Source organism: Camelina sativa, chromosome 1, assembly GCF_030686135.1.
Source record: "Camelina sativa cultivar CO46 ecotype springtype chromosome 1, ASM3068613v1".
In the NCBI taxonomy this organism is placed as follows: Eukaryota; Viridiplantae; Streptophyta; class Magnoliopsida; order Brassicales; family Brassicaceae; genus Camelina; species Camelina sativa.
The window spans coordinates 10,531,652-10,557,922 of NC_141880.1; the positions used below are offsets into that span (position 1 = coordinate 10,531,652).

At 34.9% G+C, this 26,271-nt stretch overlaps 4 protein-coding genes and 1 pseudogene across 5 annotated transcripts; 2 read left to right on the plus strand and 3 right to left on the minus strand.

Annotated features, from left to right (window-relative positions):
• Positions 1–4,262: 4,262 nt before the first annotated feature.
• Positions 4,263–6,268, minus strand: LOC104787939 (calmodulin-like protein 11). Its single transcript, XM_010513604.3, has 3 exons — positions 5,751–6,268; positions 5,576–5,656; positions 4,263–4,482 (listed from the first exon to the last, which is right to left on the minus strand). Exons 1-3 carry the CDS (start codon positions 6,006–6,008, stop codon positions 4,345–4,347), a joined length of 477 nt encoding a protein of 158 aa, XP_010511906.1. The 5' UTR covers positions 6,009–6,268; the 3' UTR covers positions 4,263–4,344.
• An 8,735-nt stretch (positions 6,269–15,003) lies between these two features.
• On the plus strand, positions 15,004–17,106 carry LOC104787949 (guanine nucleotide-binding protein subunit gamma 2). The gene is made up of 4 exons (XM_010513615.3): positions 15,004–15,599; positions 16,596–16,648; positions 16,729–16,773; positions 16,863–17,106. Exons 1-4 carry the CDS (start codon positions 15,480–15,482, stop codon positions 16,945–16,947), a joined length of 303 nt encoding a protein of 100 aa, XP_010511917.1. The 5' UTR covers positions 15,004–15,479; the 3' UTR covers positions 16,948–17,106.
• Positions 17,107–17,576: 470 nt separating this feature from the next.
• Positions 17,577–18,337, plus strand: LOC109125628 (uncharacterized; annotated as a pseudogene).
• A 1,458-nt stretch (positions 18,338–19,795) lies between these two features.
• On the minus strand, positions 19,796–21,671 carry LOC104787958 (uncharacterized). Of its 2 annotated transcripts, none has more exons than XM_010513627.3 (3): positions 21,407–21,671; positions 20,948–21,182; positions 19,796–20,417 (listed from the first exon to the last, which is right to left on the minus strand). In XM_010513627.3, the coding sequence occupies exons 2-3, from the start codon at positions 21,137–21,139 to the stop codon at positions 20,058–20,060; spliced, it is 552 nt and encodes a 183-aa protein (XP_010511929.1). In that variant the 5' UTR covers positions 21,140–21,182; positions 21,407–21,671; the 3' UTR covers positions 19,796–20,057. The 2 variants fall into 2 exon arrangements, with proteins under 2 accessions (XP_010511929.1, XP_010511935.1); XM_010513633.3 differs by having other exon boundaries at positions 20,948–21,164; positions 21,407–21,667.
• A 2,219-nt stretch (positions 21,672–23,890) lies between these two features.
• LOC104787968 (cytochrome P450 708A2-like) lies at positions 23,891–26,220 on the minus strand. Its single transcript, XM_010513637.3, has 7 exons — positions 25,834–26,220; positions 25,424–25,742; positions 25,155–25,304; positions 24,715–25,053; positions 24,433–24,615; positions 24,213–24,340; positions 23,891–24,128 (listed from the first exon to the last, which is right to left on the minus strand). The coding sequence occupies exons 1-7, from the start codon at positions 26,040–26,042 to the stop codon at positions 24,032–24,034; spliced, it is 1,425 nt and encodes a 474-aa protein (XP_010511939.2). The 5' UTR covers positions 26,043–26,220; the 3' UTR covers positions 23,891–24,031.
• Between the last annotated feature and the right edge of the window lie 51 nt (positions 26,221–26,271).

The following is a 26,271-nucleotide window of genomic DNA, read 5'->3' on the forward strand; positions in this document are numbered from 1 at the left end:
GTAGATTTTCTACAGGGCTATTTTTATCGTTTGTTCATATATCAATAATATAAATATGGATTTTCAAAAAAGATGTGAGAATATGGTATTTGAGAAATGTTTTTGTTTTTAATGGCATTATTGGTAAAATTCCTTAGATACCATATGTCTATTTCTTGAAATTAGTCTTAAATTTACGGTTGAAGGGTGTATTTATTTACTTTTCCTTTTGTGTCCTGCTCATCTGGAAACATGACAATGAAAATTATTAATGTGCCAATTATAAATAGACCCTATCGTTTAACAAACATAGATAAAAGAAAATTATAACTTTTTTAGTTTAGATTCTAACATACATATGAAATATATTATGATATAAATTAAAAAGAAATATTATTATTTCCACAATTTGCCTTTAAAAATCGTTGTAAATCATGAATGTTTTTGTTTCGGAGTTTGAAAGTCGATAAAAACAAAGTAATTGAATTCTGTAATAAATGACATGTATCAAACAAGAGAGAAACACAATGGGTGGGAAAAATTCAGGAAAGTCTAGAGGGTTAACACGTACTTTGACTGATACGTCGGTGGGTGGTATAACTGATGCTATCACGCACGACAACGTCTCCTCTTGACGTTATCAAAATAAGATTTCAAGTAATGAATTTTACTTAGCTAGTTGTGGGTCTAAATTAGGCATATCATCCTTTCTATATAGAGAAATTTTCTCAACACTAAAATTTCTTCTATTTTTTTTTAATACCACAATTTCTTCAACATCAGTACTAATTGAAATTTCCTAAATTAACTATTTATTTTCAAAACATATGTAAAATATAAGTAAAACATAAGCAAAATATTTTATGTATGTGTTTTTTATAACAAATAAAATTGATTATACATATTTAGCTATATATATGTAAATTATAATTGATACTAAATATGTTAATATACTATAATTATAGATAGATAAAATATATAAACAACTAAATACATTTTAATTATCGTGTGGACAACCATCTGACCATCTAGTATGTAAAGTTTTTAAATGGTTCTTAAAGGATATTTATAAAATATCTAAAAATTTTACACACATAAAATAGAATGTAGATAGAATTTTTTTTTAAAAATATCATGAACAGTATTTTTCTTTTTCAGAAATGTCATATTGTTCAATTTTGTTACTGTCTACCACAACATCTACGTAGAATGACCAACTATTATTTTCTATGGTACACCATTTGGAATGTTGCCCACATACAATTTTAATTCTTAATAATCAACGATTTATTATTTGTTTTCCTATTTAGTTTTGCATCTTTGATTTATGAAGAGCATTTATAGAAATTTTTAATTTTTAGTGGACAACATTTTCATTATTGTGTTTTGTGAGATATATAATCTTTTAGCCAATAATTCACTGATTGAAAATTTTGAAGATCCTTTTGGTTTTTGTTACAACGGGATTCATCGTCTATGTTTAAATTATTTTTCATGGAAAACTTAATCTTTATATTAGTAGAAAATTCTGAACTAATGTGGATAACTTTCCTGAATTTTGAGATTTTCGTCGGTGAATTAATTTTTCAACTTGTATCTACCATCAACGAATCTTCATTTCTTAGACAATATTATCGCATAACAACTAATTTAAACTCGTAGATATTTTAGTTAATTGTATAACTATTGTGGAAAAGTTACTAAAATAACATTTGACTTATTTCAATAAATGGTTCATCAAATCTAGTTTACGCGCGTCTTCAACTGTCATATCACTTTTCACTGAAAAACGATTCTTTCATACCTGACCTTGACAATTACAATATATTCAATTTATACATCCGACTATTGGGTACGCTGAAACATACATTAACTTTTAAAATATTTGAGTTTCATATCTGAATTTATGATTTTGTGCTTAAATATACAAAAACGTGATTAAATGCTAACTCTGTTAATTTTTCTGTTAAGTCAATCTGACGTGGATTCCATGTGTACAAACATAGCAAAACGATGGGCTCGAACCTGCACAGCTTATATCTAATAAGATCAGTTTAACCACTGCGAGAGAACAAATAATTGTTATATGAGGAACAATAATTGAATATATACTCTTGTCTCTCTTTCTCTTTTACGTTGATGGCTCGTGAAGAAGTTCAACAGCAACAATAATGGCCTAATCCTTCCTCATTGTCGCTAAATTCCTTTGTCTCACACTCGTAGCTTTATAATTTCTCCAAACTCATCACTTGAAAAGGTTTAAACTAAATTTCAAGAGAATAAGATCTAAGAGAAAAGAACAAGAATTTAGAGTTTATGTGCTCCAACAAGATATACATAGACCAGATTACTATATATATATATATATATATATATATATATATATCTCCTGATAGCTTTGATACTCATCTGTCTCAACCAGATCTGATCCTGGGTTTTTGATTTCAATGCTAAAATATACTGTTTTTAGATTACTCTATGTTAGGGTTAGTCTTTGAATCAATAGACCATAGATTTCCAGAGTTAAAACCATAGGTTCCGATTAAACTGAACTTGATTTCTCCATTATTGTTACCCTTCATTCTTCCCTGTACAATTTCGGGAAAGAGGAGAAGAAGAGAGAGAACAATTTCGGGAAAGAGAATATATTGGTTCTTTGTTCATTCTACCCCAATAATTTAATGTGTCCGAGAGGTTATGGAGAGATTTTTCTATCTAAGCTTTCGTAGGTTCGAATCTACCTTGCTACATTTATTCAAATATTTTAAAAGTCAATGTATGTTTCAGCACACCCATTTTTCCACTTGTCACTCTTTAATTTTGGAATGTTATTTGTGTCTTTTGTTTACATACTAACAGTAAATATATAACATTTTTAAATAGTGTGAGAATATGACATTTAGAAAAAAAATATATTCTTTTTAAAGTGTAATATAATTGGTAAAAATCTAGGTTGCATGGAAACGGAAACGGATACGCGGAAACGAAACGTTTCGGAAATAGAAAACGATTTTTTTTCAAAAATTAAGTAATGGAAACGTGTAGGAAATGTATATATATATATATATATGTCTATACAGATATATATATATATATATAGATATAATAAGTCTCCAAACATAAAAACCATATTAAAAAAAATCTGAAACAACATAAATTCAAAACAGAAATATTAAATAGTTTAGTTAAAAGTAAAACTAAAAAAAAATAAACGTTCAAAATTAATTTTTTGACCAACATCGCCATATATTTATGGATTTTAACTTTTAAGCTACTAATTATATTATTTTGTTTTTCATTATATGTATCATGAATACTTATATTTTCAAATTATTTATTTATTAAATTTTGAAATTATAAAAAAGAGTTTTCGTCGCGTTTCCAAAATAGAAACGGAGTTTCCATCGTGTTTCCAAACAGAGATTTTTAGGAATCGTGTTTCTGTGACTTGTTTCCGAGTTTCGATAAGTTTCTATTTCCGAAACGTTTCGGAAACGAGAAATGCACCTCAAAAAAAGTTTCCATGCAACATAGGATAAAATTCTCTTAAAGCTAAAACTTTTTTCGAATTTACATGTTTAATGAAATATGTAAGTAATTTTGATCAAATTTTAGAGTTGGATATGATACATTTAATATAAGCTCAATGGTCCACTGCGCAACCAAGTCCCCAATTATAGTGGTTGGTTTCAATTTGTCTATAAGCTTATGAAAATTTAAGAAAAACAGCCTCTAATTCTTTTTATATGGACTTAAAATAACAATGTCAATACATTGAAGAGGATAAAATAAAAATGGAAATTGCAAATAATGTTAGAAAAACAAAAAAAGAGAGTCAATATAAGTATATAATTTCTTGGTCAAAGTTGCATACAAAAGTTTGGACAAAACTTAACATCAAAGACGAGTTCGATTTCTGAGGTTTATGAATTTAGTGTGATTATGATTGTACCAACCACCAACTAAGGGTTTTATATATTTTCTCTCAAGTGTCTTAATACTTTGATTAAAACTAAAATTAATCTCGAACGGAAAATTATGATTAGCGTCTTACACTTTTAAAAATTGATAGGAAATTCTACATAATACTATGCACTATGTGATAAAAACAAATCTTGATTTTTCTTCTATTTACCATATATAAAATAGCCAAAGAACATATAAGTACCCAATCTGATTAACCTTTCCAATACAATGCTAAAAAAAAAACTATATACATTAAAAACTTATTAAGAATCACACTAATCCCAAAATAATCTATTTGTGTCATTGAATATGAAAGATAGCTTAAAATTAATTTAATTGGAAAAGTGAAATACGATAATCTGACAAGGATTAACAAATTTATAAAAGATAATACAGGTTTTAACCATTGGTCATCATCATCCTGACAAATTCATCATAATTGACTTGGCCATCACCGTCCAAATCTGCCTCTTTTATCATTTGATCAACCTCTTCATCAGTTAGCTTCTCCCCAAGATTGATCATCACATGCCTCAGCTGTAATCATATACCAAAATTACAGAGATTATATATTATAAGCACTATTTAGTACTATTTACTAATGATGTTTGTATTTACACATAGATCATGGCTAATGCACAATAAACTTTTTTATGTTTATCATTAAAAGTTAAACCATACATAGCATATATATATGAATGTGAAAAGAATATATAAACATACTGTATTATTTACACTATGTGAGACATGTGCTCTGCCCAATAAGCCAATAGAATCATAAACACAGTTTACTACGATGTTATTCACTATTTTTAAATATTTCTTTTGACCTCGTTATCTCCAAAAAGTCATATTGCCAGCTAGCTCGAAGCCTCAAATAATTTGGCTTTCTACGACGCAAGGCAGACACTTTTTAATTAATTAACATGCTTAATTAAGTATGAATAAAACACCTAAGGATCTCTTGTAAAACTCAAAGCATCGTCTAGACTTGTGATCTGATATATTTTTCATTGATACAAAAGATTCCAACCTTGATTTAGCTATCTATTCTTTTCCTCCTTTATATATCTAATCAAATGAACTCAGTGCTAATAAAGAATTATACGAATATAGAGAATCTAAATTTCGAGTGAGTGTATACCACTCAAGTAGAGCATAACAAATCTATATTTGTCTTAAGAAAATTGGTTCATATAACAAAACTAGACAAAATATATAACCCACTATTTACATTAAATTATATTGTTAGATACAATACAATCAGTCATAACTCTTTTTTTTTTTTTTTTTGGACAAAGACAATCAGTCATAACTCATAACTCATAAGTAAATACATATTATATGCTTCCAATTCCAACCATTAAATTTAACACATAGTTAGACCGCACCTACGATAATTGGAGTGTTATATATAACACATCTAATTGATTTTGTTCCATTATACTCAATCGAAGCATATCTAATTTTATAGAGATACATAGCTAGTTGCAAGTTGCAACAAAAAAAAAACATAAATATGCTTTAAATTTTTTTGTATAACTAAAGAAATTAAAAGATTTGCAATATCTAAAGGAAAAAGGAGTTTATAGTTATATAATTAAGAGAAGAAAGGGTAATAGTTATATACCTCAGTGGCAGAGATGTAACCATTTTGGTCTTTGTCAAACACTTTGAATGCTTCTTTGAGCTCTTCGTCTACATCAGTTTCCTATAACGAAAAAAAAACAAAAAAAAAATCAGTGAAGAACAAAATAACCAATATAATTAGTTGTTGTAATCTCCTATAAAGTTGATAATTAAACCTGGATTTGGTTGGCCATGAGGTTGAGAAACTCAGAGAATTCGATGGTGCCGTTGCCATCGGAGTCGATCTCAGTGATCATATCTTGAAGCTCTTGTTCGGTAGGGTTCTGATCCAACGAGCGGATGACAGTGGCAAGTTCAGCAGCAGTGATGCAACCATCACCATCTTTGTCGAAGAGACAAAAGGCCTCTTTAAACTCCGTTATCTGTTCATGCGTCAGTTCTTGTTGTTTTTGTTGTTGTTGTGTTTCTTCCATCTTGTAGTAGTCTTCTTCAGAGAGAGAGAACAAAAAGAAGAGAGTAGAGAGAAGGCAAAGAGAGAAGATAGACGAGAGAAGAGAGAAGAGAGAAGAGCGGAGAGAGCTTTGAAGTGCTTTCAACTCATTCTATTTTCCTTATTTGTAGAAGTCTTTGCTTTAGACTTTCTTGCTTTGGACTCATTCACTTTGTTTTATTTCTTTTTTTCATTAATTTTATTTGCAAATAATTTATTTGGAATTTTTATTCTAGTCACATTACTTTAAATGTTAATTTCCTTCAAAAGATTTTTATACATGATTTTTCATTTATATGAAAAATATCTTAAATGATAGCTTATGCGAAACGAAGAAAGTAGTATATGCATATGGTTGTGACTTGTGAATGATGTAATTTGTAACAATAATTAGCAATTGCATATAATGAAGTAGTGTGTGTAATTTGTAAAATATAAATGGGTGTGGGTTTCGACAGCTGTAAGAGTAGATGACGAGGAGACAAAGAGCATTGAAATTGGTAGACCAAAGCATTTGAGTTACGGGAAAACGTGTCGATCTCTTTTTTCTTTCTTTCATTATTTTAGGCTTTTAGCACATTATTCATTTACATAAATATTCCTTAATTTTCTTCAGCCAAAACAGATCATTGCCGACTCGTTTCACGCCGTAGATGCCACTATGGTACGAACTATGTGTATAACATGATTGACCGAATTTATTATAATGTGTTATGAATTTATTATAATAATAAATGTGTAATTTGATCAAACATCATTTATTTAGAAGCAAAATACTGTAGTACGTTTTGGACTCTATTAGACATATATGTTGCCAACAAAAAAACTTACCTCGGTCAATCACTTTCTTGTGAATTTATCTTCAGTTTTTTTTGGTGGGAAGTGAATTTCTCTTCATTAGTTGCATTATAAATAGTTCAACAGAAAAAAAAAATTCCCAGTATCTCAACAATTTTGTAAAATCATTTGAGATAAATTATATTTGCATGATGTATTTTATTTATGTTATATGTGTAATGGTTTGAAGGTGTAGATAATGACTAATTTCTAATTAATTTTAAAAGCTGACTCAGCTGCGACCAATCAAACACATTTTTGTATACACTTTGCATAATGACACCGACCTCTGCGTACGTGCTTAAACTTGTTGACTAAGCTGAACTGTGTGACCTTGTCCAAAAGCATCATAAGTTATATTTGCATGATGTATTTTATTTATGTTAATATTTCTACATATGAAATAAGCAAACGTGGAAACTTCCTTAACCCCATACAAAAGAGGAAAATAAATATTATTTACTCTCGATAGGGATTTGTAAGTTTTACACGTAATCAGACTGAATCCAAAATGAAATATGAGAATTTGATTTCTATTCAAAATATATGACTAAAAGTCTAACTATACAGGGATGGTTGATTCCCAAGACCTAAATTTCAACATCATCGAACTTCTCCTTCATTGCAACATGTTGACTTGACTTGAATGTTGATATTCGAAAATATTAAGATGCATTTGTTACAAATATACAAATCCTTTATATGAGCAAGTTCTAGTCATGTTGATATGGTCTTGATATAGAAGTTAGTAATTTACTATTTCATATACACAATAGTTTAAACAATCAATCGTATTCGTATTTACATGGTCTTGAATGGGATTTAGTAATGCTAACTTGCATAGAGTGCCTGCGGTACCATTAGGCAATATCTCACAAGCTTACGTACGTAGAGTGTTTGGATGCGTTTTGATTTCGTAAAGTCAGTGCTACTAAATGCTAAACTATTTAAAAGTTGCGGTGACCCACTTAATGTTTTTTTTGCTTTTAGGTTTGTTTTGTCTTTTATATTTGACCTTTTTGTTTTCTGATAAAGTTATATATTTGACGTTTTTGTCCAGCAAAAGATATACGTCGATGTTGAATTGGCGTCGTCTTAAAGGGGGTTGGAAAACAAATTAATGCCGTAAATATGAAACGTACAAAATAGGTCTTATACTAGTGTGTTTTTGACAGCACAATTACAAGATGTGATGCGAAACCGATAGTTAGATTTTAGAGTAGTTTTCATCTGAATTAGGATTGAAATTTTAGGTCCACCTTACGTACTCTCTATATATCTAACCAAAGAGACTGAAAATGGGCGAAATTTTGCAATATTTAGACCGAGTCCGATCATATATACTTATACAGAGTTGATAAGGTCTTCTTTCGTAGTTCCCTTTTTTTGCACTAGTATTCGGAGAAGTATAGACATTTTTTTTGTTTTGAGATTTTGAAAGCTGGTCTTGGATAGCGTTTAACGATGAAGGCTCCAGTTTCTTTAATGCTAAAACCGCGCAACTGTATGAATTTTGCGATTTATTTCCTCTTTGACATTTGTTGGTGTTAATCGTTTTGGCTTTTTTTTTAATCGTATTTTTGGGCTTTTTAGTTATAATTTTTAATATTTATGTCTCTTTTTTCTTACTATGTAATTGCTGTCACAATTCAAAAATTCTATAAATCTTCAATTTATTACCAAATATATATAAAGAGCAACTTATATAGGATATTAATTAGTTTAGGAGAAACTATATCTTTTGTTATACTGATTAGTTATTAATTTTATAATTTTATTATTAGGATATTAATATAAGAAACTTTTAATTTACATAAATCGAAGAAAATAAGGAGAATTGTGATAGACAAAACTCTTTATATATATATATATATATGAAAAAAAGAGTCGCCGAATATTACAATTCATGGTCCTTTGTACATTCTACATATTATGTTGATGTCCGCAAATTAACCTTTTAATGTATCTTTTGTCCATCTCTTTCAGTGACTGAAATAAAATAATTTGTTATTTAGAAAAAAAAAAAAAAATAGGGGAGATATTAAGAAAACAGCTCACACAGCTTGGTACGCGGTCGCGGTTTCAGTCCTTTCTCAACCGTCCAAGATCTCAGTAAGTGGTCGAGACTCAGAGATGACACTACAGATTCAAATCTGATACGTACGGACATTATTGCTTTTGAATTGAAATAAGAAACTAACAATATAGACAAATCTAACGTAGTTTAATCTTTCTTAAAAAAGGTTAATTATTACAGAAACTGACATTGTCACTCGTAGAAGTAGAACTCTAGCTGACACACCAAGTACGTTTTCACTTCATCAATCCACACGTACTTGTTGATTCACCTTTCTTAAAAACTAAGAATCTAAGGGCTCTACGGCCAAAACGATTAAAGATGTCTGAGTGCGATTAAAACAGCGAAAACCTAGATCTACTTTTTCTTCTTCCGACTGGCGGATTGGCCTCACGCCACCGTTGAGAATTTTCTTCTTTCTTCCCCCTCTTCCTTTCTATCATGGCAGTGGAAGAACCGGATCCAGGCGTCATTGTGGCTCTCTCAAATCCCTTAACCCCACCGGCTCAAGATCCGATTGTTGATACGACCTCCCCAGCAGTTCAACCTGAAGCAATCTCCTCTCCACCTGATAATTCAGCACCATCTGAGACTCCTTCCGACCGTTCTCTCGTGAAAGCATTCGAAGAACCTTCTCCAGTAATCGATGATACCAAACTTCAGTGGGCGGAGAGATTCAATCCATGTCTGCGCAATCTCAAGAAAGCTGCACAGCCACACTTCACAGAGGATGGCACCCCTAAGGTAAGAGCTCCGGCCGCTGTCATACTTAAAGCGTCTGAAACATGGAAGGACCATATAGTGGCTCACTTCCATGGCAACCCGCCTCCTGCTGGTAAAATCTTTGTGGATCTAAACCCGATTTGGGGGAAGGATGGCCGGATAAATATTAGATCCTTGCCAAACGGGCTTGTCCTTATCTACATACCCTCAGAACTCACTCGTAAATGGGTTTTAGAGGTAGGTTGTTGGCAAGCGGGCAATTGCCTCTTCACAGTAACCCCTTGGTCTCCTACAACTTCTCTCACTCCTCTCAAGTTAGTCTCTCTTCCGATATGGGTTATACTCAAGGATGTTCCCCCCCAGCTTTACTCACTTGCGGGACTTAGCACCATCGCCTCTGGTATAGGCGAACCGCTTCACACCGAAAAACATCAGCTCCCTCCTCTTGCCAGAGACACTAGAATTAAGGTTGAGATCCTACTCAAGAAACCTCTGCCTCAGTCCGTTCTAGTAGAAGATGATGAGGGTAATGAGGTGCGCATTTGGGTTGAATACCCTCGACTCCCGCCCAAATGTGATTTTTGTAATGAATTTGGTCACCTCTACCACCGATGCGCTACTGCACCAGCAATTACGAATGACTTGGCTCTACCTGGCAAAGCCTCCTCCTCAGCTTCTCTTGTGATCAAGTCCGACCCTAAACCTCTACCACAAAAGGCGAGCTCAACTTGGCAGGTAAAGGGACATCTAGTTGCAGGCATTCCAATACCTGAAAACTCGTCTGAAGCTGCTGAGAAGACTGTTACTCCTCCTCTCAGTCCCCCAAAGGCAGCACCAGTGCAGCATGTCCCCACCACAGCAACTCACAAATATCTGGACTCTCCTATCACTGACTCACCAAATGAATGGCAAGAAGTCAAAGGTCGCTCTAAATCGCCGAAGAACAAAGCGCAAGGCTCCGGCTTAAAGGCCTCAGAACAGAGCACACTACCACTATCAGACAAGACTCTTACCAATCATGTTTCCCATCTTGGTAAAGACAAGACCACTTCAGTCTCCCTTAGCACAGAGGCTCCTCCCCAAATCAATCACAACCACCGCATGACCAACCAAAAGAAGGCTATCTCCAAGAATACTAAGGTTTCAATTAGAGGAAGGGTCCCAGCCCAGGGGCGTCCTCATCTTCATCATCCTTGAAAGCTCTGCTTTCAACCTTTTGCCCACCGTTTTTTGTAATGATGATGAAGATTTTTTGCTATAACATAAGGGATTTAAATACAACCCATCGGCAACAAGAACTCAGGAGATGGGTTCAAGTAAATAGACCTTCAATAGGAGGTATTTTGGAAACACATGTTCAGGAGGACAATGCGCATTCTATTTTGGCTTCTACCTTCCCTGGTTGGAGATTCGATTATAACTACTCATCTACAGCGCTTAATGGAAGAATTTGGCTAGTATGGGATCCAGCTTATAAGGTCTTTGTTTACAAGAAAACTGATCAAGTCATGGTCTGTGGTGTTTTTGACCCTGTCTCTAAGCTCTCCTTCTCGATATCTTTTATTTATGCACGAAACTGCATGGTTGCCAGAAGAGAACTTTGGGATAATCTAAAAGAGTTGCATCATATCAGAATCCAAAGAGAACATCTCTGGCTACTCCTTGGAGACTTCAATCAAATACTTCGAGCTGAAGATCACTACTCGCTTCACCCATATCCCCTGCCTCTACAAGGAATGTCTGAATTTCAAGACTGCATTGATGAATGTGAGTTACAAGAATTACCAAGCAGAGGAGCTATGCATACCTGGTATAACAGTCGCCCTCAGGATCCAATCACTCGAAAGCTAGACAGAACCTTAGCAAATTCTGAATGGTTGACACTCTTCCCTCAGTCTAACGCTCTCTACGATAGTCCAGGAGGATCAGATCACACTCCCATAATAGTTACTACCTCTGATATTCAGGAAAGAAGGAAGGTTCCATTTAAGTTCTATACCTTCTTTACAACACACCCGGATTATCCGATTATTGTTGAATCAGCCTGGAATGTGCCTACTGCTAAAGGTTCCAGTATGTTCTCTCTCTGTCAAAAGCTTAAGACGGTAAAAATTGGATGTAAGGCTCTAAATCGAACCCATTTCAGCAATATTCAAGCCAGGTCTGCAGAAGCACTGGAGTTGTTAACTACTATTCAAAACCAAGTCTTATCCTCGCCAAATACCATACTCTTTGAGGAGGAGAGATTGGCAAGGCAGAAATGGCTCATACTCTCTACAGCGGAGGAAACTTTTCTGAGAGAAAAATCAAGAGTGCGTTGGTGTTCAGAAGGAGATTCAGATACCCGTTTTTTTCATAATTCAGTCAAAGCTCATCAGGCCAGAAACCTAATTCGCTCTCTCCTGGATGATGATGGAGAAAGGATCACAGATAAAGCTACTCTCAAGATAATGGTAGTTGATTATTACAAGCAGCTTCTTGGGACAAAAAACACTCAAGTCGAGCCTCTATCAGTCCAACAGATTCGAGAGCTTCATCCTTTCAGATGTACTGATGAATTGGCTGCTTCTCTGATTGCCATTCCTTCTCCAGAAGTGATAACCTCCACAATGTTCTCTCTTCCCAGAAACAAAGCTCCAGGTCCAGACGGTTTCACAGTGGAGTTCTTTATCTCATCTTGGGGGGTTGTGGGATCATCGGTCATTGAAGCAGTTTCTGAATTCTTTAGAACGGGGAAGCTCCTCAAGCAGGTAAATGCAACAATCCTAGCTCTCATTCCAAAGACGGTAGCAGCAGAGTCCCTCTCTGAGTTCAGGCCGATCTCATGCTGCAATACCATCTACAAGGTCATCTCGCGGATTCTAGCAGGCAGACTAAAGCTTTTCACGGCAGTTCATAGGAACCAAGTAGCTTTCATCCCTGGTCGCCTACTATGCGAGAACGTCCTACTTGCCACAGAACTGGTTACAGACTTCAATAAGGAGGGGCCAGTGATGAGAGGTTGTCTGCAAGTCGATTTATCAAAGGCTTTTGACAATATCGATTGGGGTTTTCTTTGCAACATTCTTGAGGCGTATAACCTGCCTCCTCAATTTATCAAATGGCTTACAGCCTGCTTCACGTCTCCAACTTACTCGGTGGGTTTCAATGGTGAGCTTGAAGGCTATTTCCCTGGTGAAAAAGGTCTGAGGCAGGGTGACTCTATTTCCGCACCGCTCTTCACACTAGTTATGGATATCCTCTCGAAACAGCTTGATAAGGCAGCTCTTGAAAACAGGTTTCAAACTCATCCTCGATGTGTCAATCCGCTGATCACCCACCTCAGCTTTGCGGATGACATACTGGTCTTCTTCGACGGCTCTGAGAGATCTTTGATTGCAGTATTGGATATCCTATCTCAATTCAAGGCAGTTTCAGGCTTGGGTATTAACATTCCGAAAACTTGTCTCTATCTTGATGGTAACAATATAGATAACATCAATCACCTAGCAACTTTACACAATCTCACTCATGGGTCATTGCCTATGCGTTACCTGGGAGTTCCTCTTCTCACACACAAGTTAGCTCCTACGGACTACCAACCTCTCATTGATAAAGTGAAAGCAAGGATAAACTCTTGGACAACTCATCACCTCTCTTTTGCAGGAAGACTCCAGCTCCTTCAATCAGTGATCAACAGCACCATAAACTTCTGGGCCTCAATCTTTATGCTACCTAATAAGTGCATGGTCAAACTCGAGCAGATCTGCGCAGCGTTTTTGTGGAACAGCAATGCAGACTCAGGTAGAGGTGCAAAGGTTTTCTGGGAAACTGTTTGCTCTCCTAAATCCGCTGGGGGGTTAGGACTTAGGAGGTTAATTGACTGGAACAAGATTTTCGGTCTCAAGTTAATATGGTTGCTATTCTCTCAGGCTGGATCTCTCTGGGTCTCCTGGTTAAATGCTCACTTGATTAGAGACAAAATCTTCTGGGAAGCAGATTTCCGTTCCACGGGAAGCTGCATTTGGAAGGGTTTGTTAAAGCTACGTCCACTTGCAAGGCCGTATGTGTTCTGCAAAGTCCACTCAGGAGAACAAGCCTTTTTCTGGCACGACAACTGGACGGGACTTGGTCCCCTAATGGGTGTCATCGGGGATCAGGGTCCAAGAGTCACGGGTATCCCTTACCAAGCTAGGGTGTGTGAAGCCTCAAGAAACAACAGCTGGACTCTCCCCAGAAGTTGACACCCACTTGTTCTTTTGCTTCGAGCTTGCCTACAAGGATACAAACCTCCACAGCAAGGCTTGGGAAACGATACTTACCAGTGGAAGACTGATCCAGAGCAAACTATTGACACTTTCTCTTCGCTTAGAAGTTGGCGGCATCAGCATCCTCCTGGTAATTCAGTCCCATGGCATACTCAGATTTGGTTCAAAGAACGCATTCCTAAAATGGCGTTCATGGCTTGGCTTACTGTCCAAGATAGGCTCACTACACGTGATAGATTGATTCGCTGGAGTCTACCTGTTCCACCAACTTGCCTCCTATGTCAGACAGGTGCAGAATCACGGAACCACCTATTCTTCATTTGTCCTTATTCTCTAAATCTTTGGAATAGATTCTATGAACGATTTCAACCCCTTCCTCCAAGTACTTTTGATGGTTTTGTAAATTGGATTAAGTCTCCCACCATAAATAGGAAACTTAATTCAATTTGCAAACTAGTTTTCCATGCTTTGATCTATGCTATTTGGAAAGAGAGAAACTCTAGACTCCATGGTCCTGCTTTCCGCTCAGAAGCCCAGCTCCAACGAGATATTCAGCTCCAACTCCGGCGTAGACTCTTATGGTTGGACCGAAATAACTCAGGAAGATCAGCTCTTACCTCCCCCCCCACAAGCTGATTACCTATGTTTATGGTTCACTCACTTCCAAGCCCCATAATATTTTACTTCTGAAATGTGTGCTTATCTAATGTAATCTCCAACTCTTGTAAAGTTTCTGTTGCTTATTAATGAAAACGGTATCTATTTAAAAAAAAAAAAAAAAAAAAAAGAAAAAAAAAAAAAAAATTAGATATGCCATTTGTACGTCTCTTACGTATATATATGCAATTTTTACTTACTTATACAAATTTTCGAGGAAATGATAAATTACACTTAATTGAGATAACCATTTTTACTTACTTATACTTTTTTTTTTTTGGCAAACACCATTTTTACTTACTTACACAGGTAACCATTTTCTCGATAACTTGATGATCATTCTCATCATCAAAATTCAAAAATGATAAATTACACTTAATTGGGCCACTAAAAGGCCCATTCTTAAAACATAAAACATCGAATCGGCGCGTGTAGATAACGGAAATCAAACTTTTAGGAAGAGACAAAAAAAAGAAAAAAAAATTAAACAAATTTTTCTTCTTTTCTTCTTTTTTGAAAATCGCAACTTTTTATTTCTTTTTCGACCCTTTCGATCATCGGAAAAGCTCTTTTTTTGTTTTGTTTTTCAAGTCTTCCTCCAACTCATAACTTGAATTTTCTATTTTCTCTTTCTCAGAAAATTACAACAGTTCTCTCTGTTTTTTGTTTTTGGTTGAATTCTTGAGATCTGTTTGATTCTGAGTCTCCCTAGTAATCTGTGTCCAATCAGTTTTTTTTTTTTTTTTTTTGAAAATGAGGTTTTGTGAAGGTTTATTATGAGTTTCCCATATCCAAATTTTGGGTCTCGACTCTTGAGTAAAGTTGGTGTTTCTTCTCTGTTGTTCTTAAAGTTTTTTTTTTTTTTTTTGATTTGGGGGGGGGGGGGGGGGTTTGAAATCGTGTGAATTTTTTGATGGAAGTGGGTAGCTCCAATTCATCGGGTCAGCTTTCAGGGCGGGTCGTTGATACAAGAGGCAAACACAGGATTCAAGCTGAACTCAAAAGGCTTGAACAAGAAGCTAGATTCTTAGAGGTATATATAATTTACTCTCCTCTTATAAAAAAAAAAACCCTTTTGTTTGTTTCGACTTGCTTGCTTGTGCCTTTTTGGCTGATTATTATCATAATTGTGTGAATCTTAGTGGAGTACGGGAAGAGAATTTGAAAGTTTGAAACTTTTTTTTAGTTTTGGGAATTGGGTAGCTGTTAATGGAGTCAATCTGATTTTTAGGGGGGTTTTGTTCTTGTTTTTGGGATTCAATGAGTGAATTAACAAAAAAAGGTTTGTTATTTTGATTTTGTAACAGTTGGTATTGTGGGGTTGCGTTTTAGTGAGTTAGTTGTACTTGTGTCTTGATATGTAGTTCAGTTTTATATATGCTTAACAATATTGGATCTCAGATTAAGGGGAACTGATCTGATTTAGGTTTTGGTTAAATGAGTGGTTAAAGAAAACAACTTTTGGTTAGTTTGATTTTGTAGAAGTTGGTAATGTGGGTTTGCTTTCCCTGAGTTAAAAGTGTCATCGATGTAGTGTATAGCACTTTTCAGGTTTGTTGCTTTCCCTGAGTTAGTTGGTAGTGGATCTTTGATTTTAGTTACTTTTGTTATTTACGGGTTTAAGCAAAATTGTATGCTATTTTTGTTCATGTGTTGTGGAGAAAAGTGACTTTGTTTTGTACAATACCTTTATTAAAGCTAGAGCTCTGCCATAGTGTCATATGCAGTTCAAAAGATAGCGGAAGATGGATCTTTAGAATTGAGAAATGTTGTGTAGAACTGTCTCCTTTTAAAGAGTTTTTGTGATGCTAAATGTTAATTCCAATGAGAGAGTATATCAATATGCTTTTGTTGATTGAGCAAAACAACAGGGTCAAAAACTACGAATTAAGAAGGTTCAATCAGGTTATGTAATATCTTGACCCCTGAGGGTTTAATCTCTTGTCCACGTAGCTGTTTGGACATTTGAAATGAAATACTTGTTTTAAAAAGTTACAAGGTATAACTTTCTTCCTTCAATTATATTCAGGAAGAGCTGGAGCTGCTTGAGAGGATGGACAATGCATCAGCGTCCTGCAAAGAGTAAGAACTTGTTGCATAACTTATATCTGTTTCACGGATAATCATTCCACAATCTTGACTCGTTTCTCGAATGTATGTAGGTTCTTAGACAGTGTTGACAGCAAACCTGATCCTCTTCTTCTTGAGTAATTCTACTTCTGTTTTCTGAGAGTTAGCATGCCAATAACTGTGAGATGATTTGGTCTTATATGTTTCCTTTTGCGACTACTTGCAGAACAACAGGTCCGGTGAATGAGACATGGGATCAATGGTTCGAAGGCCCTAAAGAAACAAAACGATGTGGCTGCTCCATTCTTTGATCTTACTTTCCCTCTTATTTTTTTTTATCTCTACGTCTTCTAGAAGAGTGAGTTTGTGTTTTTACATTCCGCGGCAGTGAAATTGATGTAATTGGCAAAGAATTATGATTCATTTGTGCAGATAAAAATCTATTGATATTGACGTCTCTTAATTTAAAAGAGAATACACCCGGGACATAGTTTCAGTGAGAGCAACCAAAATAGTCGAAGCTTGTTACATGAAGGTCAGAGGATATACCATATACACTACTAAAGACAAAAAAAATAAGTATAATTAATGAGCAATCCAACTGAGCACATCAGATCACACAATCCTTTCTCCAATAAGCTGGACAACTTTGCTTGAATCATGGTTCTTGTCTTCTTGATATTGTGAAGGTTAAGTGCATCCGTGATTTCAGCTGGAGTCAATCTCATCATCTTCCAGGTCATGTTTGTTTTGTAAACACAGTATAACTGAGCTTTGAAGATCCTTGTAACCTTGTGAGCTCATCTTTCATGGCTTTGTCTGTGCTATGGGTAACCACAATCACATCATGTGTTCCATGATAGTATGTTGCCCATGAAGAAGTCTTGAGAGGGATTTAAGAAACTAGTTAATGTTGCTATAAAAACAGAAGGAATCATGAATTCAAGATTCAAAATTTTATTCACAAGACATCTTCTTCTCTCTCACGCATCCACAAGAAAATCTAGGGTTTCTAAAAATATCTTATCTTTTCAGCGGAATCTCAAAGCTTTCATCATCTCCCCTGAACCGAAGGATCTGTTTCTCCTCGACGACTCCTCCTCCTTACCTGCTACTCGGGAGTCGGGAGAGATGTGTTAAGAAAATCTCCTTGCGGCTTCAACTTGTACGACCCGACAAAAGAAGAGCATGTGAAGATGGAGAATCAGATTCTGGCCAAGGATCTCTTCCATAAATCCTCAAGTATAATAGGATTCATCAAGAGGATGGCTAGCTATGATGAACAAACAAGATTATACACAGTTCGTCTCACCAACATCTTCAACAACAACCCTTCAAAGACAATCACCTTACCTTCCTTAATCATAGACCAAACTGAACACCTCCGCAATGTCTCTGTCTCCGACGATTGTGTTGTCGCCGCTAGGTTTTACGGTTCTAGGGTGATCCTTTGTGGACTTGGTGACTCGGAGTGGACTCGCATCGACGTACCTTGCCCTGCCTTCCGTTTATCTCCCGTCATGTATTCAGACCGAGACAGTAAGTTCTACTTGAACAGTATCAGCTCTGACTACACCGGTCCGGCGGTCCGACCGATTTCACCTCTAAATCCAAATCCGGTCTAGTCTCTCTGGGGAGTGGCTAGTAGTTCAGTCTCTTTACGGAGAGTCCTTCATTGTTATTTGGCATTATTTTTATCCCAAATTCCTCTGTTTTCATACTACTCTGTTTTTTATTATGTGAAATTGCTACTTGAATCTTTCTTTATGCGCGTGTGTCTCTCAGTGCTGTGCAATAAAGAGGAGAATATGTGGGGTGGGGGAACACATAATGTACAAAAAGGACGACTTACGTACCATGCTCTTTCGTATAAAGACCGACAAAATCATGTTCTTTAGGCAAGACAAAGAGAAAGGGACTGGTCCTTACACTGAACACATAGGCGATCTCTGCATTTTCTTCGTGGGCGAGAAGGAACCACTTTGTCGACTATTTTGGTCTTAAACCTAACTCCGTCTACTTTAATGGTCACTTCTCGGGTTTTGGTATCTTTTTTATTTAGACTCAAATCAAAAGTCATTACGCTCTAGCTTTCAATACATTGGATCTTTTAGTTACATGTTTTAATGATCTCTTTCTTTCAATACATTGATTATTACAAAAGTCTGTTTACACGTATGCAAACTAACCGAACCGACATTGTCGCCTCTCTCCCTAAGTACTATTTTGACCTAAACTAGTTGAAAGTACTGTATAAAAAAAAATTTATTCGCCGATGGTTTTCTATTGACAAAAATACATTTAAAAAAAAAAAAAAAAAAAAAAAAAAAAAAAACACACAAAAGAAATGGAGGAGACGGCAGAAGTTACCGTGAGGGGTCCTGCGACGATCACGATTGGGAGCGGAGACGGTGTTAGAATCAATTGCCGAGGATTATGTATTCACATCAGTGGACCCATTACCTTTATTACACAAGGCCAAGCTCAAATCCCTCTTGGAGATGAACCTCAAGGTCCTCGCACCCCTAATCTACCTCAAGTTCCTCGCAGCCCTTCTTGGAGTTCAACATCAGGGTCCTCCCAGCCCTGATCATTTCAATGGTCTTCTAAAACCAGAATTGTAATCATATATAGGATAAAATCTCTAAAAGTTTAAATCCATATGACTACAAAAACCACTGTGTTTGGTAGTGTTACCTTTACAGTTTTTATTTGTCACCATTGAATAATGATAATCATAGTCTTACCTATTATTTGCTAATTGCTACTACAGAAAACAAATATGAATTATCAAGAGTTTTTGTAACATGTTCTTATTGTAATTCCCATTACTTTGTTAGCGGTTTCATCGTTGTTGAGTTTGGATAAAGGAACAGCTTAGGTTAGTTTACTAGTAATGCCAATATTGATAAGCTTAACAAAAGTGAATCACAGATTACAAAAGTCTTTGATCACTTAGATTGTAAGGTTTACGCAAAATAGTTTTCATGTGATTGTGGAGAAAGGTGACTTTGGTTTGTGTATAGGGTTTATGAGCTCGGAAGAATGACCATAGAAATGAGAAAATCTCACTTTAGCTAGTAAATGTAATGTAGAACATTCTCTAATGCACATTTAACAGACAGTTTCTGATTGCTGTAATTTTGTAAAAACGATTCATTTGTGCAGATAAATGAAAATCTATTGATATCAAAATATGTCTCTTAATTTACAAAGAAAACAGTGCCAAAATCCGACACAAAACAAGATTCTTATCTTTCAGATTTTAATAATTCTGGACACAGTTTCAATGATAGCAACAAAAATAACTATAGCTTGTTACATAAAAGTCAAGAGGATACAGTGTTAAAAGAACAGCTGAAGCAGACAAAAGAAACAAAGAAGAATGAATACTCTCTCTCTGATTCAGTTCTGATTTCCCTTAACTCGTGGCTTTACCGGTAACTTTCTGGGCAATCCAACCGAGCCCATCATACAACCCTTCTCCAGTAACTGCACAACTTGCTTGAATATGCCAGTCATGGTTCTTGATACTGTGAAGGTTAAGTGCATCCGTGATCTCAGCAGGAGTCATGGCATCTTTCAGATCCTGTTTGTTTGCAAAAACAAGGATGACCGAGTTTTGAAGATCCTCGTGACCAAGTATCCTGGCGAGCTCATCTTTCATGAAAGAGATTCGAGCTCTGTCTGTGCTATCGATAACCACAATCACAGCATGTGTTCCACGATAGTATGTTGCCCATGAAGTCCTTAGTCTATCTTGCCCACCAAGATCCCAAACCTAAAGAAAAACATATCATAAGTAACATCGCATCAAATCTTCAATTTTCCAAAGCTCAAAGTTGAATATATATGCCAGCGTCAAACAGTTAGGTTTTTTACATGAAACGATTCAAAGCTCTATGCGCCAAAGAAGTCTGATTTATATAAGTCTAGTAACGTTAATAAGCATCATTCAGTTTTGACATACAAGAACACATGCAAAAGGCCATGACTTTGACAATTGCATAAAAACTAAACCACAAAGAAATAACAAACAGTCCACCTGATACTATACCAAACAAACCAGACTAACAACATCTACAAAACTTTGCTATATGAAACCATGAATCGCAAGTATCGAAATATGAAAACGTTCAACACTATGAGCTTCTAGACCAATCATGCCAAGACAATAACAAAACAAAAGATTGCAAATCTAAGGAAAAGCCATAAAGATTCAAACTTCTCTACCTACATCCCAAGATTCAAACCTAAAACAGAACCTAAGAAACATGGATTCGAATATAAAAAGAAAGAGTCCAGTAGTACCTCAAAGCGGATATTCTTGTAGACAAGCTCTTCAACATTGCTACCAACAGTAGGATGAGTAGTGACAACTTCACCCAAGTGAAGTTTATAAAGCGTCGTTGTTTTACCAGCATTATCCAAACCAACAACCACAATCTTATACTCTTTTGAAGGAAACATCATGAACCAAAACCTAGACATGAATGCTCCCATCTCTCTCTCTCTCTCTCTCCGATTTCTATAACAAAAACAAACCCTAAAATCAAGAAAAGTTCATCAATTTACGAGTAAGTGAAACCCTATAGATGGTATAGATCATAAAAATCGAATCTTTAAAACAAACCCAAGTCAGAATTTTTACAAGCAAGTGGAATTAGAATTCGAAATCAGAGAAGCCCAGATCAAGATTTGGATACAACAAACGATCCCAGATTCGACCCAATCCAAAATATACAAATCGGGAAAATTTTGTGATCAAACCTTAGATTCAGCTATAATCTGGCGATGGCGGAGGCAAGAATCGGAGATCAAAAAGTTCAATCGGGTGGTTCTTCTTTTTCTTCTTCTATTTTTTTTTTGTTAAGCTTTTGTGATTCCTTCCTTGAAAGCAGATTTGGGTGGACAGAAGAAGAAAAGTAAGTATGCGGGAAACAATGTCAAAACTGTAAATATTATCAAACATTTAGAATTATAAAAACTAAAAATAATTTTAAAATAAATACGAACTTTTTTTGTTTTATTAACCAAAGTACCAAACGGCTGCAGCCTCTACCGGTGAACATCGTTGGCACCGAACACGTCACCGTCATAGCCACGACGCCAAAGGTGAACATCGTTGGATAAGTAAAAAAAAAAACTCAAGGCCCAACCGTAGGCCTAGGGCCTTGTATACTATAAGCATTTGTTTGGCTATTTAACATAATCACAATAAGCTGAGTTGGTGGTGGCAAGAGTGAAGGACTCTTTTGGATTTCCAGTCTTAAGAGAAAACACCTTCAGTTTCTCTGTAAGAAGAACAGCCTCCTGGCAAATCTGACCAACATTGCCAATTTGCCATGACCGAATAATCTCAAAGATTTAGACAGGTCTGGCCATGAACCAAAGGCTTTAGATATCAAATTTATATAAAGCAGTTTAAAGACATCATTTTCTAAAAAGTAATCATGATGTAGTGGTTTAGACATTCCCTCTCTCATATGTGGTAGCAGCAATTAATATTGGGTCGGCCCTGGCTATAGATGTTGCAAGTTCCAGTTCCACTTCTCTCCTTGCAGTTTATGAAGTATATTACTGTTTTGTTATGCCTTATATTACTATATTACTGTTTTTAGTTTCTTTATGGCTCATGATATTTGTATGTTTGATTTCTGTATCTAAAAAATGTGTTTCACTCTTAGGATTAACATGTGACCATTGTTTTGTTTTTCTATCGTTTTCGACTAAAGTGATGATGTACCAAGATTTAGATGATTAATAAGTTTCAGAAAGAATTGTAACATTGATCTGGGTCGAATAGTGTTGTTGTGATCTTAGTTATGGAAAGAAAAACCTAACATATGTTTCGTCGTTTCTTTCGACAAAAACAAAATTACTAAGTTTTGAATTTGGTTCACTTTTTTTTTTTTGGTTTGATTGATTTAGTTGAATTGGGTAAAGAATTATCTATAATGGTATAAGAGAGATGTTATGACTAAAAATATATAAACATGAGATCAAAAATTAAAAACAAAACACTTTTGAAACAATTGAGTACTTTTTTAATATACAATTTGTAACACTTTTGAGGTATTAAATTATTTTTACACAACAGTTATTTTTTTTTTATAACAATAAATAAGAAATTTGTAATGGATTTTTAGATAATATAGCATTAATTCATGGGTTTGTAGATTAGGATTAGATTATTTCATGGGTTATTATTCTTGCTAACTAGTTCTTTGGATGAATTACCTTCACCATGGAGAATTAGAGCATCCCAATTGATTCTTCATGTAGAAGTTTCGGTCAGTTCATCAGAAGCGTTTGGACTATGAGCCAGAAGCACATTGTACCCATCTATGACCAATCTCTTCACTATCAAAGCTATTCGTATGTCATGAGAAATAAGTAGTAAATGGACTATTTTTATGCTCAATACACCATTCATTGAAAATAAGCATTTTTTCATTGATCCAGACATCTACATAGCTCTTATTGGGTCTCTTCTTACGCATAGGAGGAACAACTATGGAGATATTAATTCCCCTTTCCTTCATTTTTCTCTTAGTTTCTTTTGTAAAAGTGTCCCTCCGTACACATCCTAAAATGTCATCTTTGATACCTAGATAGCCAAGGCTTCTCAAACCCCTCTCTATATTCTCTCTTATCTCGTATATTTTAACACTAGTGGAAAATGGGATGTTTTCGGAATCCATGTAAGCTGGAATTGACATAAAAATGGATATAAGTTTAAAAACAATAGAATAGGTTAGGTTTTTCTTTCTTTACTTTTAAAAAAAAAATCTCAAAATCTAATTTGATCATACTCTCATATATGTATACAACATCAACGACACCAAATCATAAGAAGAAACATATATTTATTCTCATTATTATCATCTAAAAAAACAATCAAAATCCAAACTTAAGAAGAAAAAAGTATTCTCACACTTTGATATCTCTGCCTAATTCTCGTAAAAGTCAATTGTACTGAGATTTTGATTTTGATTTCTCTGATCTATCTCCCTCCGGCTACCCGGCGGAAACTATATCTCAGCCTAGTATGTCATAAGGATTCTAATGGCGATGGTATTAGTGGTAGAGGCAGCATAGAACCATGTGATCAATTCACAACCATGAATTTTATACAACAATTTAGGTTATGTAAAATTATCAAATAGAATATAAAATAAAAATTTGAAAAAATATTTAAAATTTCACATATTTTTTATACCCACGTAAATTAGGCGAACTTAATCTACTATATATATAAACTATTATTTTATTATTGTATATATTATTTTTTGGAAAGCAAATTACATATCCATATATATATGTATAACCATTATTTTATTATCTTATTATAACCCAACGATCACCAAAGAAATATAACAACTCTAATACATTTTATACTTTATTCTCTTCAGAGATTTGAACATCACATCCCCGAGGAAACATAAGCATATAGCTTCGAGTTATTGTGATGTCTGCCTTCATTGACCACCTACAAACCAAATAAATGCAAGTAATGAGTTTGACATAATTACAAAATATATAAATTTAGAGTCATTAGGAAATAAAAGTAGACCTATATCTACACAAATGGTGGATAAATATAGCCATCAGCAGCTTAGCAAAATAAGCTCCTACACAGAGTCTAGGACCAGCACCAAACGGAACGTAATTCTTCGAGAGTATTGCGTCCACATCTTTTCCCTGTTAATAAAGTTAGATACATGTGAAAAAATTGAATTTGATTAGTGAATTAGGGAGAAAATAGTTAATGATGAAGATCATATTTGAATCACCTTCCAACGCCATGGATTAAATACTAAAGGATCCTCGTACTTTTCTGGATTAAAATGGACACTTGGATAGCCCATGAAGTTCCAACCCGCTGGAATTGTATAATCACCTACTTTGATGTCATGATCAGGTTTCCTAAGTATTACAGGTATTGTGGTTGAGATCCTAAGAGACTCATTAATCACCTGAAACCAAGTACCGTACATGTGTGTGTGTGAGCTACTAAAATGTACATGATTTTAAATTGTCTTATCACTTTATACATGATTTTGGAACATACTTACCATATTGGTGAAAGTCATGGACTTATAGTCTTCCCATGTTAGGCTGGCCTGCTTGGCAGTCTTATCTCCAACAATTCTTGCATGCTCTCTTTGAAGCTCTTGCATGACTTCAGAATTTTCGCTTATGAGTTTTATTGTAGTCGCGAGAATTCGTGGTGTTGTTTCATTAGCAATCACAAAGAAAGTATATATGTACTCGATCACATTATCCATACTCATTCTTTCCTTTCCTCCTTTGTTTTCTCCAAATATGATCTTAAAGAATTCCCCGAACTCCTCTCCCGATGCTCTCTTCTTCAACACTTCTTCTTTTAATAACTTCTTCATCGTTTTTCTTGCCTACCATGAAACATAAATATCATGGCTTTCATTATAACCATATGTATATATATATATATATATATATATATATATTATTGGTAAGAGCACTCATTACTTGCCTTCATCATATTATAGATACCCATCCCAGGAATTTTGAAAGGAAGCCGAAACCAACCACTTGGAAAATATCTCCAACAAAGTGCGAGTTTTTTTGCCGCCTCTGGTTCCATATTGCCCATAACTTTCTTTCCAAGGCACTCAATTATGATCTGTAACGGTTAATAATACAAATACTTGTGAGATGATCATGTATCATATATATCTTATCTACTTTAGCTAATATTGTCAAGAGATAAAGACATCATAAAGTCAATCAATTATTTTTTACCTTGCTTGCTGTTTCCTTAACGTCAAGAGTTCCATTCCTAGCTTCTTCACTCATGTATGTACGAGCCAGGATATCGATATCTTCCAATATCCTCAATTTTAAACCTTGTGAACCCAATAGTTGGAATGTCAAGTTCCTCGCATGTTTATGGGACTCTGTGCTTTGCAAAAATAAATTGTTATCTTCTCCAAATAGTCGTGCTAAGCTCTTTGTGATACCGGGAATACGATTTGTCTTTGCCATCTCCATATTCAGTTCATTATCCGTTGAGATTATAACTTTGCCTCCAAATAAGCTTGTTCGAAAAAGTGGTCCATGTCTATATTTATTTTACAGAAAAATTAACAAAGTAACTTAAGTAAGTAAGAAACCATTTCTTAACATGCATGCTAAAATAAAAATAAGCGAACCTGAGGATTCTCTTCTTGAGGAAATTTGAATATTGAAGAGCATCATGAGGCTTCATGAACTCAATAGTTTCTCCAATGATTGGAAAACCCATCGACCCTGGAGGAAGTTTTCCATTACACTTTGGATTGCTCCATTGATAGATCAAATGGCATAGCTTCACCACTATGAGTGAAACTATCACAATCCATAGCTTATAAATGGCCTCCATATTAATTTCTCTCTCTTTTTTTTTCACTATTTTGGTTATGTTTGTTTTATGGATGAATGTTGCAAGAAAATGAGAGAAGAACTCGATATTTATATTTGTAGTGGTACCATACCTTTCAAAGTTTCTTTTTGGTTTTCAAAGTTTCTTTATCTTATTGTTTATTTGAAAGTATTCTCTCAATTAAATTATTTGAGATTATATTCCCTCCCATTTATTCACAAGTGAATGT